This window comes from Mus musculus, chromosome 16 (genome assembly GCF_000001635.26).
Source record: "Mus musculus strain C57BL/6J chromosome 16, GRCm38.p6 C57BL/6J".
In the NCBI taxonomy this organism is placed as follows: Eukaryota; Metazoa; Chordata; class Mammalia; order Rodentia; family Muridae; genus Mus; species Mus musculus.
Window position 1 is genome coordinate 33044863 of NC_000082.6, and position 15327 is coordinate 33060189.

General features: G+C 44.2%; 2 protein-coding genes across 6 annotated transcripts in view; one reads left to right on the forward strand and one right to left on the reverse strand.

The window, feature by feature from the left end:
- Positions 1 to 12283, reverse strand: part of Iqcg (IQ motif containing G) — a 42876-nt gene extending 30593 nt beyond the window's left edge. The window contains exons 1-4 of one of the 3 annotated variants that reach the window (NM_178378.3): positions 11289 to 11324; positions 8762 to 8832; positions 4990 to 5251; positions 658 to 839 (exon numbers count right to left, since the gene is read on the reverse strand). In NM_178378.3, coding sequence (NP_848465.1) covers positions 658 to 839; positions 4990 to 5251; positions 8762 to 8769 — 452 coding nt within the window. In that variant the 5' untranslated portion in view covers positions 8770 to 8832; positions 11289 to 11324. Of the gene's footprint in view, positions 1 to 657; positions 840 to 4989; positions 5252 to 8682; positions 8833 to 11094; positions 11181 to 11288 lie in introns of those variants that run through there. The other 2 variants (XM_006522519.4, XM_011246004.3) reach the window with 2 other exon arrangements.
- Rpl35a (ribosomal protein L35A) lies at positions 11591 to 15327 on the forward strand. 3 transcript variants are annotated; one of them, NM_001130485.1, is made up of 5 exons: positions 11591 to 11648; positions 12274 to 12316; positions 12528 to 12680; positions 13817 to 13961; positions 15236 to 15327. In NM_001130485.1, exons 2-5 carry the CDS (start codon positions 12306 to 12308, stop codon positions 15257 to 15259), a joined length of 333 nt encoding a protein of 110 aa, NP_001123957.1. In that variant the 5' UTR covers positions 11591 to 11648; positions 12274 to 12305; the 3' UTR covers positions 15260 to 15327. The 3 variants fall into 3 exon arrangements, with proteins under 3 accessions (NP_001123957.1, NP_001123956.1, NP_067313.2); NM_001130484.1 differs by having other exon boundaries at positions 11620 to 11693; NM_021338.3 differs by lacking the exon at positions 11591 to 11648 and adding an exon at positions 11652 to 11755.

Below are 15327 nucleotides of genomic sequence, written 5' to 3' on the forward strand. Positions count from 1 at the left end.
GTGGATCTCTGTGAGTTCCTGGTCTAGAGGGTAAGTTCCAGGACAGACAAGAGGAAAACCTGTCTTGAGAGAAACACTGTCTCAAAAAAAATGGAAAGAGAAGGGGAGGGAGAGAGAGGGAGAGAGGTAGAGAGAGAGAGAGAGAGAGAGAGAGAAGTTTCCAGTACCACAAAAAAGAAAAAGCTGGTATATTGAAGTTATGAAGCTAAAATAGGATACGGTGGTGCAGATCTGTATGCTCAGCCCTCGGGAGGCGGAGCCAGGACCAGGAGCTTGAGGCCAGCTTGGTCTACACAGTACAGTGAATTCCAGAACACCTGAGACTAGAGACTCTGAGAAAGAATGGAAAGAAAGAAGAGAGGGAGGGAGGAAGGAAGGAAGGGAGGGAAGAAAAGAGGGACGAGAGGGAGGAAAAAGGGGGAGAGGGAGAAGAGAGGGAGGGAAGGAGTAGGAGGAAAGGCCAAAACAAAGGCTCCTTGAGCTGTCCATCATAATACAGCCACCATGTTTTAAACTGTACCACTCTGCCTCTAAGGGATCTGCAGGTGAACCTGTTTCCGTGGTCACTCAACACAACACTAAACCAAGAGCTGGCAACCCCCTTAACACCATCCTTACCTTGCACATCCTTACCTTCCCAGACCCCCTCGCCCTTACCTGTCATTCTGAATTTTCTTCAGTGTCTCCAGAGTCATCATGGTCTGCTTTGTAGGTTTTTTAAAGGTAAAGTCCTGCCCTCTCTGTTTGTTTTCTGCCATCATGGATTTTTCTTTAGTTAACAAAGAAGTAGATTTTTTCGGTGTGGTTGTAATCATAGATGCTCCTTCGTGGCTGGCTTTCTAAAAATAAAGGTTAAAGACATTGTTTTAGGGGCTGAAGCAATGGCTTTTCGAGTGCTGGTTTTAAATAATGTGTACCATCACCACCTGGCCTCACTTTAAAGATTTATGTACTCATTTTATGTACATGACTACACTGTTGCTCTCTCTCTTCAGACACATCAGCAAGGGCATCTGATCCCATTACAGGAGAGCCACCATGTGGTGTCTGGAAATTGAACTCAGGACCTCTGGAAAAGCAGTCAGTGCTTTTAAGCCATCTCTCTAGCTCCTGGCTTCACTTTAAATTTTCCATTTGCTTTTATTTCTCTCACTTTTCTATTTTTCACTGTTTTCTTTCTAGACTAGGTATGGAACTTGGGGCCTTCTGCTGGGCTTGTTGACTCTGAGCTAACTCCTATCTCTTTCATTTTCTTTCATCCCAAATTCTCTCCAGAATAAAGACAGGTATTATCCATAAATATTCATAAATACGGTCATCTGTATAGCATCGTTGCTTAATGCTCATCAAACACGACTCTGAAATACACAGAGAGCATGGTGGCATGAGTCTTGGTATCAGATCCTAGGGAGGCTGAGCTGGGTGAGGAAAGAATTCAAGTGTGATACTAGCCTGGGCAACACAGTAAGACAGAATAAACAAGCCGGGCATGGTGGTGCATGCCTTTAATCCCAGCACTTAAGAGGCAGAGGCAAGTGGATTTCTGAGTTCGAGGCCAGCCTGGTCTACATTCCAGGTCAGCCGGGGCTATACAAAGAAACCCTGTCTCGAAAAACCAAAAAAAAAAAAAAAACCAAAAAAAAAAAAAAAAAAAAAACCAGACTAAACAACAAGCCAACCTACAAACCATACAGGATAAAAGGGGGATTTACTAAAAGTGAAAGGCAGTGTCAGATTTAGTGATGTGGTTTAGATCTTGAGGGCCATATAGCAAAAGCCAAAATATTTTTCAGACCAAAATTCAAGTACCAAGAAGCTATAAGACAGCATGTGTCTTCCAAATGATGATTTTTATCTGACCTGTGACGAAATGGTTTGGCTGTTGACAGTGATTACATATTGGGACCGTAAAGCCAGCTTCTATATCTGAACCCTGGCCCTATTTCTTACTAAGCATGAGTAGCCTGTGGTCCCAGTTCTGGGCAGGCAGAGACAGGCAGACCCTAGCAGCTTGCTAGCCAAAGTTTGACCTTAGATAATTATTTAATATTTCTATGCCTCCATTTTCCAATTGGCAAAATAAAGTTATTACTTTAGAAATTGTACAAGGAGAGGGCATGGAAATGTAAGAGAAAACTTGATATTTTAATTCTGCTTCTACTCTTAGACTCTTGGTTCCCAGCGGCAGACTCCCTTCTCCCTCAGTACGGTCCCTTCTGCTTTCATGTCCTGGGTGAGTACGTATGTACATAAAAATTCAGATCTCCCCTCTGAGAGAATTCATGCACCTGCACACGAATGCACACACACAGGTATACACACAAAGAAATAATTCAAATAATAATGAATCGTATAATGAAAAATAATGAAAAAGGCATCATGAAGAGGGCTCCTACCTATTATGCCAGAAAATTTTGTAGGTGAAAGATCACTATTATAAACCAGAATAAAACTGTGACGAAGTTTTATTCCTCCAACTGTGGGTCCCAGGAGTCAGACTCAGGTCATTAAGCTTGGCATGAACCTTGTGCCAGGTGACAGAGGCCATGAGCTACAGACTGCTTGCACGCTTAAACTCACTGAGCCATCTTGCCAGCCTGATCTGGAATTTTCTATGTAGAGCAGGCTGTCCTCAAAGTCACTGAAATCTTGTCTCTGCATTCCCAGTGCTAATATTACAGACATGAGCTCAAAAATGCCCAGAAGTCAACATTGAAAATATAATGACGGGCTGGAGAGATGGCTCAGCCGTTAAAGGCTAGGCTCACAACCAAAAATATAAGAGTTCGGTTCCCAGCACCCACGGCTGTCTCTCCAGCCACCTTTTTTATCAGCCGGGCGTGGTGGCGCACGCCTTTAATCCCAGCACTTGGGAGGCAGAGGCAGGCGGATTTCTGAGTTCGAGGCCAGCCTGGTCTACAGAGCGAGTTCCAGGACAGCCAGGACTACACAGAGAAACCCTGTCTCAAAAAAAAAAAAAAAAAAAAAGAAAATATAATGACACAGTAAGGTTTCTAAATATTCACAAAAGTAGGCTGCAACATATTCAACAACAAAAACAGTTTTTATTAAACCTGTAGTGGGTTAGTCTGATGTATTCAAATATTAAATTTTGTACCCCAAGGTCTTGTTCCAAGATGAGCAGATCCTCACGTATACCAACTTTTGTTGTATAAACCTTGCCCCCCCCCCAAGTTATCCATGATTGCTTAGTAAAGATGCCTACAGCCTGTAGCTGGGCAGAAGAGAGGGAGAGGTAGGTGGGGCTTCAGTTCCCAGGCTTGATGTCTGAGGCTGGGACCATGAGGGGAAGGGCAGAGAGGAGGAGCAAGGGAGGACTTGCCCTGGGATAGGCAGATGGTGAGCATGTGGCCATGAATGACAGCTTGTGGGACAGGCTGATGGAACATGCCAAGTGATATCTGGGGGTTACTGCCAGAGAAGTAGACAACATGGCTTAGAGGATTGATATCTGCCCAGCTGTAGTGCTTTAAAGCTATCATAAATACAAAGGTGAGAAGGCTAGGCTGATTCCAAGACAGGCTTCAAATTGGCAGTTCAGGAGACTAGACCTAAATCTCTGTTGCCAAGAAACGGACAAGTGCCCTCAGAAGCTGCCCCACCACCTGGTCTGAGGCAAGGACAATGGGTCAGCAGCAGTTTCCAGACTTCATCAGCTACTTCCTCAGCAACAGTTTCCAGACCTCCCCAGTAAGTGTCTAGTTCCAATACCCTAGTAATGGAATGTCAGTTGTCTTAGTTAGGGTTTTACTGCTGTGAACAGACACCATGACCTAGGCAAGTCTTGTAAAGAACAACATTTAATTGAGGCTGGCTTACAGGTTCAGTGGTTCAGTCCATTATCATCATGGCAGGAACATGGCAGCATCCAGGCAGGCATTGTGCAGAAGCAGCTGAGAGTTCTATATTTTCATCTGTAGGCTACTAGCTGAATACTGGCTTCCAGGCAGTTAGGACTAGGGTATTATAGCCCACGCCCACTGTGACACACCTACTCCAACAAGGCCACACCTCCTAATAGCGCCACTCTCTGGCCCAAGCATATACAAACCATCACATCTGTACAGATGGAACCAACAAACTAACATAGAGGTCACCTACTCTGGAATTCCTTAATGTGATTTTAAATCAGGCCTGTAAGCTCACTTGGTTGTCTCCTTATTTGGCAGTGGGAGACCCCAGCATGCTGGACTTCTGCAGAATAAAACACTCTGCGTTTACATACTATTGAGTCCACTGTATCATTCTTTAGCAAATCATGGACCCTTCCAAAGGTTTTATGTCTTTTATTTGGGAACTAAATGATCTAAGGTGGGGTAAAATCCCCCAAATAAATATTACCACGACACAGGCAGTGTTGATAGGGTCCAGATGAATCTCTTCCCCTACTGTCCAGTTGGCTTTTAGCACAAAAAACCTAACATGTGATCTCCATATATACAGCAGCCCTGCCTGTAAGATCCAGAGGATAGGTTCCAGGACATCACTGGCTGCTGCTCAAGCCCTTAAATAAAGCTGCTGCAATGCTGGCCACAATCTACGTAAAAGCTCTCTACATTTAAGATAGGCTCTAGATTGCTTATGATGCACAATGTACAGTTGTTTTACCGAAATGTTTAGGGAAAGGTGATAAAGGGGAAAACTCTAACACAGTCAATAAAGACCAAACTTTTCCAAATATTTTGTTACCAGATGTTGGTTGATCCAGAAGTCCAGAATCTGTGTACACCACGGGAAGTCTTAGCTCGGAGCCTTTTGGACAAAGCCAACATACTGCAGCAGCATACTGAAGTACCGTAAGCTCTATGGCACTTTTTCCATTTGGCCACAGATCTCAAAGAACGGTGACATGGCCCTTTATTTGCTGTAAAGGTGCTGCTTCCAAGCTGAGTTGAATGGCCCAGGTAGTCCAATAACGGAGAGGCCCAAAGGAAAGAGAACGAGATGGGTTGAGGTGTGTGTGCTCACCTGGGTGAGGCTCTGCCTTCTTTCATACTGAACCGGAATGATGTAGCCGAGAATAGAGAGCTGGTCAATGACGTCCTCCATGACGGCCGACACCCTCAGCACGTCTAGAAGGGACAGCGTCTCTATGACTTCCGGGGAGGTCTCTTCCTCTTCTTCGTAATCTAGATCTTCTTCTGCAGCTTCAGGAGGCTCTCCTGTCACCACCACAGTGACCTCAGGTTGTAAAACCTCTGAAGGAGACTCCACGACTTCCACCTCTTCCCTAAGGCGGAGAGGAAAGAAGATTAAATAAGTCGGTGGCCAGTGTGGAAATATTACTTACCCTCATAACCACGAGAGGCGTGTTGCCAAGGACGAGCCTTGGCGTGGAGAGGGCTTCTGAGAGAAGGGGTGTTGGAGAGCGGCAGAACAAGCTCAAAGTCAAACTGTGGGTCCAAGCTGGCAGTCTATGTTCTGCTTACTACAGCCCTCCAAGCAGCTCTCTCTTGCTATTCTTTTTTTTTTTTTTTTCTTTTCGAGACAGGGTTTCTCTGTGTAGCCCTGGCTGTCCTGGAATTCACTTTGTAGACCAGGCTGGCCTCGAACTCAGAAATCCGCCTGCCTCTGCCTCCCGAGTGCTGGGATTAAAGGCGTGAGCCACCACTGCCCGGCTTTCTCTTGCTATTCTTATAAATTCTCAGGGTAGCCCATTCAAAAGCCCAGCGTTTTATTTACACATCAGTCAGTCAGTCAGTACTCCAGGCTCCCTTCTGATTATCCCAAGAATCAGTAACTCAGGATCCCTGGATAGATAGATATATATGTATATGTATGTATATATATATATATATATATATATATATATTTAACATTGCAAAAGAATTCAGAGATCTGTCTGCTTCTGTTAAGTACAGACAATAAACTAACTGGGTGGGACACCACCCTGAAATTACCATTTCTATTTTGTCTGGACCTGGACCTGAACTTTCTCTGTCCCAGGCTGACTTTGAACTCAGGAATCTGTCTGCTTTTGCAAGCAAAAATACCACAAAAAAACAAAAAACAACAACAACAAAAAACCTAGCTGGGTGGGATCTCCTTCAACCACCACTCCCTAAATCTCTTTATCTCCTTCCTTAGAATCTTTCTAAAAAGTTGGCTCATAGTGCAGCTGCCTCTGTTCCTTTAGATCTGTAAAGCTCCTTATACAATTCATATTGCATCCTTATACTTTATTTACACAGTTGAGAAATTAAATTATATATCGAACTCATGTTTTACAGTTCTTTCCCACAGCCTTAAGGGCTGCCCTGGCATTTACCATTTACCCTAAGACACAGACACAGCCTCAGCTCCTGGACTTATGCTGTTTCTCATTATCATGGAGTCATTAACATTAACAGGGAAGACATTCCTCAAGTGAGGAAAATGAAAATATGTACATTATTATATAAACAAGCCTTACATCCACAGCAGCCATTAACACTTGTAGAGGCCCATACCTGCTAGCCCTGTCCCACGGGCAGGAACCGTGTCATTTGACCCCTACCAAGGCCAAGCACGTAGATCAACTCCTGAAAATGTCATATAACATAACCTCTACAAAAGACTGAGGGTTGGGATAGCATTGGAAATGTAAATTAAATAAATACCTAATTTAAAAAAAATATTGGCCAAAAAAAAAAGAAATTAGAGAAACAACACCCTTCATAACAGTCACAAATAATATAAAATACCTTGGTGTGACTCCAACTAAGGAAGTGAAAGATCTGTATGATAAGAACTTCGAATCTCTGAAGAAAGAAATCAAAGAAGATCTCAGAAGATGGAAAGATCTCCCATGCTCATGGATTGGCAGGATTACTATAGTAAAAATGGCTATCCTGCCAAATGCAATCTACAGATTCAATGCAATCTCCATCAAAATCCCAAATCATTTCTTCACAGTGTTAAAAGGGGCATTTTGCAAATTCATCTGGAATAACAAAAAAGCCTAGGATAGCAAAAACCATTCTCAACAATAAAACACCTCTGGTGGAATGACCATGCCTGACTTCAAGCTGTAATACAGAGCAATTGTGATTAAAAACTGCATGGTACAGTAACAGATAGGTAAATCAATTGGAATAGAATTGAAGACCCAGAAATGAACCCACACACCTATGGTCACTTGATCTTTGACAAGGGAGCTAAAAACATCCAGTGGAAAAAAGACAGCATTTTCAACAAATGGTCTTGGCACAAGTGGCAGTTATCATGTTGAAGAATGCAAATTGACCCATTCTTATCTCCTTGTACAAAGCTCAAGTCTAAGTGGCTCAAGGAACTCCACATAAAACCAGAGACACTGAAACTTATAGAGGAGAAAGTAGGGAAAAGTCCAGAAGATATGGGTACAGGGGAAAAATTCCTGAACAGAATGGCAATGGCTTGTGATATAAGATTGAGAATTGATCAATGGGACCTCATAAAATCTCAAAGCTTCTGCAAGGCAAAAGACACCGTCAATAAGACAAAAAAGGCCACCAACAGATTGGGAAAGGATCTTTACCTATCCTAAATCAGATAGGGGACTAGTATCCAATGTATACAAAGAACTCAAGAAGCTAGACTCCTGAAAATCAAATAACACCCCCCCAAAAAAGTAGGGTACAGAGCTAAACAAAGAATTCTCAACTGAGGAATACCAAATGGCTGAGAAGCACCTGAAAAAATGTTCAACATCCTTAATCATCAGGGAAATGCAAATCAAAACAACCTTGAGATTCCACCTCACACCTGACAGAAAGGGTAATATAAAAAATTCAGGTGACAGCAGATGCTGGCAAGGATGTTTAAAAAAAAAAAAAAAGATTGAGGCAGGAGGCTTGCATGGGATTCTGCCAAAGACCCTCCAGTAGGACCAACCAAAGGCAATGCACTGGTGGGTAAAGCCATGCTGTTTGCCTATACTAATGCATTTGAGTTTGAGCCACAATTAACTTGATTGGAAAGCACCATATTCAGATATTAATCCCTAGGGCCTCATAAGTACTGAAAGACAGAAGATGCTAGCCAGACTCCAAGATGGCCCACATAACTCTTTCTGGTCCTTATGCCCTGGTGTTGTCTTCCCTACACTAAGTGGGGAAACCACAAGGATCTGGTGAGAGAAAAAGTGTGATTTCCAGAGCCAGGCAGTAAATAACATGGCCGCTTCTATCTCACTCAAAAGCTCACTCCCAGGGAAGTGCCTTGTCTGTCATGAGGACACTTAGGCTGCCCCTGGCCAACCTCAACCTTCTGGTTAACATTGTCTACTTGGTTGCATCTGGAACCAATAAATGTGTGGCCGTGGCTATGAAGGCTTTGCAGACCAGGTTATCTGAAGTGGGAAGACTTAGCTGACATGGGCTGAATAAAACAGAGAAAGCAAGCTGAGTGCCAGTGTTCATCTCTCTCTCTGCTTCCTGACTGTGGCTGGCTTGTGGCTGGTCCCTTCTGCTCTTGCTGCCACACCTACACCTCCAAGTGTGAGCCAAGACAACACCTTTCATGTCTGCCCCAAACTGCTTCCTGTGTGACATTTTGTCCCACAGACAGGGAAAGCTTAACTGGCCCAGATCCCACACCAGAGTCACTTGCTAAACGCCCTCAAGCGCCCACCCCACAGCAGCGCTGAAATGGGAAGGTGTTTATACTTTAGGGCGTTACATTAGTTGGTTACATTGTTACCGAAAAGTAATCCACCGAATTCAACAAATGGCGTAATTGCAACAGTACAGGGACAAACAAACCGGAACTTGAAACATACTCGTCCATTCTTCCTCAGTTTCTTTCCTTGCCCTCTGGGCTAGATTTATAATTTCACAAGAATGAAGGAACCTAAAGTAGAAAAGAAACATTGATATCAGTTCCAGGGAATGCTAATTTTTTTCCCTTTACTCTCAGGCTCTTTTTGTAGGAGAGAAAACAAAACAAAACAAACAAACAAACAAAAACCCCACAGAATCCCAAGAGCTATCTATAGCTTGTCTCCTCCTGCTTAGGGAAGCAGGCTCATAAGATGCAGGCTTGTTTTTGTTGTTGTTGTTTTCCAGACAGGGTAGATGTAGGCTTACTAAGTGGCTGGCTCCATTACTGGTTCATCAAACCAGAAGTTATACTCAAGGTAGTCTTTTGCCTCTTTTTACGGTAAATTGACATCTAACACAATTTTAATGTGTGTACTTGTACTCTGAGTTTGACTGTGAATCAACAGAGAACTTTTTTTTTTTTTTTTCTTTCAAGACAGGGTTTCTCTGTATAGCCCTGGCTGTCCTGGAACTCACTTTGTAGACCAGGCTGGCCTTGAACTCAGAAACCTGCCTGCCTCTGCCTCCCAAGTGCTGCGATTAAAGGCATGTGCCACCAACGCCCAGCTTCAGATTTATTTTTGATTCTTTAATTTCTTCTATTATTCTCACTTATATATTAAATTAAATATTTCTGCCCTGCTCTATCAGAGAACAGAATTTACTGTAACTTGACTTAGAGAAATCGAGTTTGGGCTGACAAGATGGCTAAGCGGTTAAAAGCAATCAGTGCTCTTCCAGAGGGTCCTGAGTTCAAATTCCAGCAATCATATGGTAGCTCACAACCATTTGTAATGAGATCTGACACCCTCTTCTGGTGTGTCAGAAGAGGCCATCCTTGGCTCAATACAGGGAGTTTGGGGCCAGCCTAAGCTACATGAGACTTTGTCCTTCTTGTTAATGGCTTTAAAAAAAAATGTGTATGTGCCTGCTTGTCTCTATGTGCACTGTGTGCATACAGCAGATTTCCTAGCGCTGAAGTTATAGGTAATTGTGAGTCCCTGATGTAGATGCTGGGAACTGAACTGAAGACCTCTTTAAAAACAGTGTATGCCCTTAAACATTGAGACATTTCTCTAGTCCCTGTCTCAAAACAAAACAACAACAATAACAATAACAAGTTGCATGTAAAATCTAGCTCTAGAGTCTGAGGCCATCTTCCGACCTCTGAAAGCACACACATAAACAGGTTTTTAAAAAGGAAGTCTTGCTGGGCGGTGGTGGCTCACGCATTTAATCCCAGCACTCGGGAGGGAGAGGCAGGCGGATTTCTGAATTTGAGGCCAGCCTGGTCTACAGAGTGAGTTCCAGGACAGCCAGGGTTATACAGAGAAACCCTGTCTTGAAAAACCAAAAAAAAAAAAAAAAAAAAAAAAAAAAAAAAAAAAAAAAAAGGAAAAGAAAGGAAGTCTTGACCTTTTAACATACCACATGTCTAATCTGCTTGTTGTCTTGTTTTTTTTTTTTTTTTTTTTTTGCGAGGAGTGAGGGAGCAAGGATGAGATTTCTTACTCTGTAGCTCAGGATATCTGTGTACACATAATGTACCTCTTACTGACCTAAAACAGAGCAATCTTCATACTTCAACCTTCTAAGTGCAAGGATTACAGACACCAGAGCCAACATGCCATCCTTGCTCCCTCATGTAGGCTGCAAGAGGGCAGACGTTTTAGTCTGTTTACTCTGGTGCCCTACAAGCCTACAGCATTCTTGGTAGTGGTAGTCATTCAATAAATTACTCTCTGATTAAATGAATGGATCCATCAGTTCGCCTTAATTAATGCACAAGTTAGGAACTGTAAATCTGAGTCTATTAAATTTATCTGTGGGCTGGTGAGATGGCTCAGTGGGTAAGAGCACCTGACTGCTCTTCCGAAGGTTCAGAGTTCAAATCCCAGCAACCACATGGAGCCATAACGAGATCTAGCTCCCTCTTCTGGAGTGTCTGAAGACAGATATAGTGTACTTACATATAATAAATAAATGAATTTTAAAAAATTTATCTGCATCCGACAAGTCAGGGAAAGGATGGAAGGATATCTTCTATCTCTCACTTCCTCACATCGTCTCCCTTTTTTTCAGATGGGGTCTCATGTAGCTCAGGCTGACTGGCACTCCCTATGTAGCAGAGGATGGTCTTTTAAGTCCTATTCACCTGCTCGCACAGCTAGAATACTGGGGTTACAAGCAAGCACCGGGACCGCGGTTTGCCTCATGGATGTTTGTTGCTGTTAAGATGGGGCCTTGCTATGTAACTTAGCCTAGCCTCGAATTTGTGATGTGATCCTCCTACCTCAGTCTCCGGAATAAATGCTGAGGTTAACGGGCAACGGCTACCACACCCTGTTTGTTAAATTAAAGATGGGAAAAAATAAAAGAACAAATCAAGAGAAACTCCTGCCTTCATGCTCCAGGTTTTTCTCTCCTATATGGTAGGATCCCAGTCTCCATTCTAGGAAGAGGAGAAAACACTTAACTTTTCCTTACCTCTCTACCAGCCCAGCTGGAGGCGGGAACCAAACTAATCGGTAGCTATGGCAACGCGTCGCGCAAGCTCTTTTTTTTTTTTAAGTAGGACCCCTGATTCTTTCTTAGTCGACTACGATTTTGCCTTTCCTTGTTCCTAAATAATACGTGTTGCCGCTTACAAAGACGAAAGGGCAGGAGGGAAAGAATTTAAAGTTCTTGAGCGCGGCTTGGCTGAGTCGAGCCTCTCTCTCTGTCTCTGACCTTTGCTTTCTGGCGCAGTGTGAGCGGCCTAAGCGCGGAGAGGGGCGGGGCGTGCGTCCCACAAGGCCGCGCGGCGGGGCTTGCCTTCCTCTTTCCGCCATCTTGGCGCCTGTGGAGGTGAGGGGGGTTCCTGCTGCTGAGCTTTGGGGCCCGATTGCTGGGGTGCGTTTAGTTTCATCCCTCACCGAGACAACCTGGCGTCTCGGAGAACCCGACCGCCAGAGGTTTCTGGGGATTCCAGGAGGATGGAGGGCGGGATGGAGGCGATGACGGGCTGATGGTGTGGAGGCCCCGGCCGGGGGAGGAGAGCTCGCTGGTCTCGGTCGATCTCCGGCTCGGGAGGAGAGAATGGGTGCATTTCCCCCGGTCTTACTGGCCCGGGGAGCGGTGGTCCCTGGGAGCTGGGTTCCCCGCACAGAGCCGGATCTCGCCTGTGTTAGCTGCTTTCTGTACTGATGGAGGCATGAGCTCGCCTCCGGGTTCCTTTTGGGGTTTGAGAAGTTAAGTCTCGGGTGAGTCGCCTTCCCACCCGGCCTTTGCCCACGATTCCGAGTCGTTCGTTGTCATTGGTTGTCGGAGCCCTGAGTATTTTGCCAGGCTCTGCCTCTATAGGGGGCAGGGCGTAGGTAAGAGGTCCCCATCCTTGGGACGCCGACTGAAGCCATCTCTCGCGCCGGGAAATAGTGACAGGTGGGATGCGTGCTGCATGACTCTCGGTTGAGCTCTCGGTTTTGTTTTTCAGGCCTGCTGGGAACAGGACTTCTAACAGCAAGTATGTCTGGAAGGTACGCGATCTCACAATAGTCGTTTTCTCCATTTCTGTTTCGTTCTATTAAACGCGAAGCTAAAGTTCAGTGTAATGCGGGAGGGGAACGAGAGGTCTGCTGTAGATAGCTGGAGTAGGAATTGCTACAAAGCAAATCATGGTGGCTTGCTAAAAGATACATGAAAAGTTGTAACGGGGTAGTCATCATGTCTTTCTTAACGTTGTCTTAGGCTGTGGTGCAAGGCCATTTTTGCTGGCTACAAGCGAGGTCTCCGGAACCAAAGAGAGCACACGGCTCTTCTTAAAATTGAAGGCGTTTATGCCCGAGATGAAACGGAGTTCTACTTAGGCAAGAGATGTGCTTATGTGTATAAGGCAAAAAAGTAAGTATGCTCCCATGCCTTTTAATTTTTGGTTGACTAATCTCGTTTTTTCTACTGAAAAGGTAGGGGTGTTAGTGAGAAATTGGTGTGGTTGAGTCTTCCTAGACACGTGAAGAGCTTAGAGGAAATTAGAGAGGGATCTTTTTGTCGGTGGTATGGACTATATAGGCACCATTGGTTCGTAGTACAAGTGTAGAAGTTCCCTGTGTTAAGTCCCTAACATGGTTAAAAACAAAGATTACAGCTCTTAGTACCTTTCATTTTCCTTTGAAAGGGTTTATATAGTACTTTTCAATGTATCTTGATTTGTTTTAGTTACTAAAAATGACAATTACTAGAATAGATTGTTCTTGTTATTGTACAATTTATTTGCTCCCACATCTATATTGAGTTAGGTGATTCTGCTCTGCTCTGTGAACAAACAGTCTATTGCACCCTGACTTAGAACAATTGAGGTTACATTTGGAAAAACTAGTTGAAAAATTAGTTAATTTTTTATGTGCATTGGTGTTTGCTTGTTTGTATAGCTGTGAGGGTGCCAGATTCCCTGGACCTGGATATTTGTGTGTATGTGTGCGTGCGCGCGCGCGCGCGCGCGCGCGCGCTTGTGTGCTTGTTTTAAGCTGGGTTCTATATTGGTTCTCTGGTCCCTCTTTTCCTACTGGGAATTGAACATAAGGCCATACAGAAATTGGCCCTTGTGTGCACTGTCAGGGCATGCGTATGTGTGTGAGTCCTGCATGCCCTTAGTCCCAGCATTCAGGAGGCAGACCTGAGTGAGGTCTGTAGCTGAGGCTCAGCCTGGTTGAGACCTCAGTCGTTTGCTTCATGCCATCATTCTCAGTCTCTGATAGCCTGTGCTTTCAGGTCCTCGTTTTCAGCTTTTATCCTGAGTAGGTGTCATTGCTGTGTCTTTCCACATTTACTCTTAATGGTTTTAGTACACAGATTCTTCTGACTATCCTGGAAATAGGCTTTATGTATATGAATTGTTGAATGAATATTGTTCCCCCCAATTTCTCAAGGTGTTCTGTGTGGAGAGTAGAGGTGGGAGCCTGGACCCTAGGAAATAACTGAGTTAGTGTCATGTTTATGTCCGTGTTGGAGCTCATGCCGCTTATGTCTTTAAAAACCAGCAATACAGTGACTCCTGGAGGTAAACCAAACAAAACCAGAGTGATCTGGGGAAAGGTAACTCGGGCCCACGGAAACAGCGGTATGGTTCGTGCCAAATTCCGAAGCAACCTTCCTGCAAAGGCCATTGGACACAGAATCCGTGTGGTGAGTGCCAATAGCAAAATAAATGGCTCTTTTGATACTTACTACCTACCTCAAGACTTGTGAGTGTAAAAGTCCAGAGTATAAACCAGTTCTGTGAATTGGTGACTGACTTAAGTGGAAAAAAACAGAACTGGCAGGGTGAAGCAGGCGAGGGTGGCCCGCAAATGAATAGCATTTAAGTTTCATTATCACTAAAGCAACCTGGGAGGAGAAATACTTTGGACAGGATTTATTTGTGTCTTTGTGCCAAAGTCTTATGGTGTGCCCCCGGTTGTCCTGGAACTTGTTATGTACACAAGGCTCATATTTGACTATGGCAGGTTCTCACAAAGTTGTCAAGGCTGGTCTTGAACTTAAGTCCTGCCTCAGCCTTCTAAGTAGGTGGGATTTCAGGCCAATGCTACCTAGCTCATCTTATGTCGTGCCTTGTTTGGGGGGCATGTTATGGTTTGTTATGTCTACCATCTCAGTCCTGCCAGACTAGACAGTGACTTTATCCTGTACATGGGAAGCATGCTCATACCATGTTTCAGGACTTTGGCCCACGGGGGCATGCTATGTTGAGATTTTTGTCATACTTTCGCTTGGGTCCATTTATAGTGTACTCTAATGGTGGGAATGTTGGGCGCCACCATACCCCACTCGACAACTTGCATTTTAGGGCTGTCATTTATGTGGGCATACATGGCACAAGAGTGTATGAAAGTCAGAGGGCAATTTGTAGGAGTCAGCTATTCTGCTGTGGCATTTGCAAGAATCAAACTCCATGTGGTCAGGCTTGGTGGCAAGTGCCTGTATCCACTAAGCCATTTCACTTGAGTATTTTTGTTTAGTTTTGATTGCTTTGATTTGGGGCTAGGGTTCATAGGTCAGTTCGGAGTCCTGATTATAGTTAGCATTCATGACCCTTGGTCTTGGGTACCAGGGGGGAAAAGTGCTGGTTCCTGAGGCTGGGAGGTGGCTCAGTTGGAAAAACTGAGGTTTTTTTCCCCCAGCAGCCACATAAAGACAGGCACAGCAGTATCATGTCTGTAATTTGAGCCCTTGGGAAATGGGAGAATCTGTGGGGCAGTCAGTGAGAGAGAGACCGTTCCATCTCAAGAATGTACGTGTCACTGTAGATGACCATGTACAAAATGAGTATTACATAAGGTCAGATGCTGTGCAAATGCCTCCTTACTATCAGGATAAAGCCACCAGGTGCATTTTGGGATGAGTAATACGGTAATGTGATATTTATTATTCACCTAATGTTTCTGTTTCTTTTTCCCCAGATGCTGTACCCATCCCGGATTTAAACTAATGGAGAGTAAATAAATAAAAGTAGATTTGTGCTCTTGTATTTTTTTTTCACATCTGTCCTAAA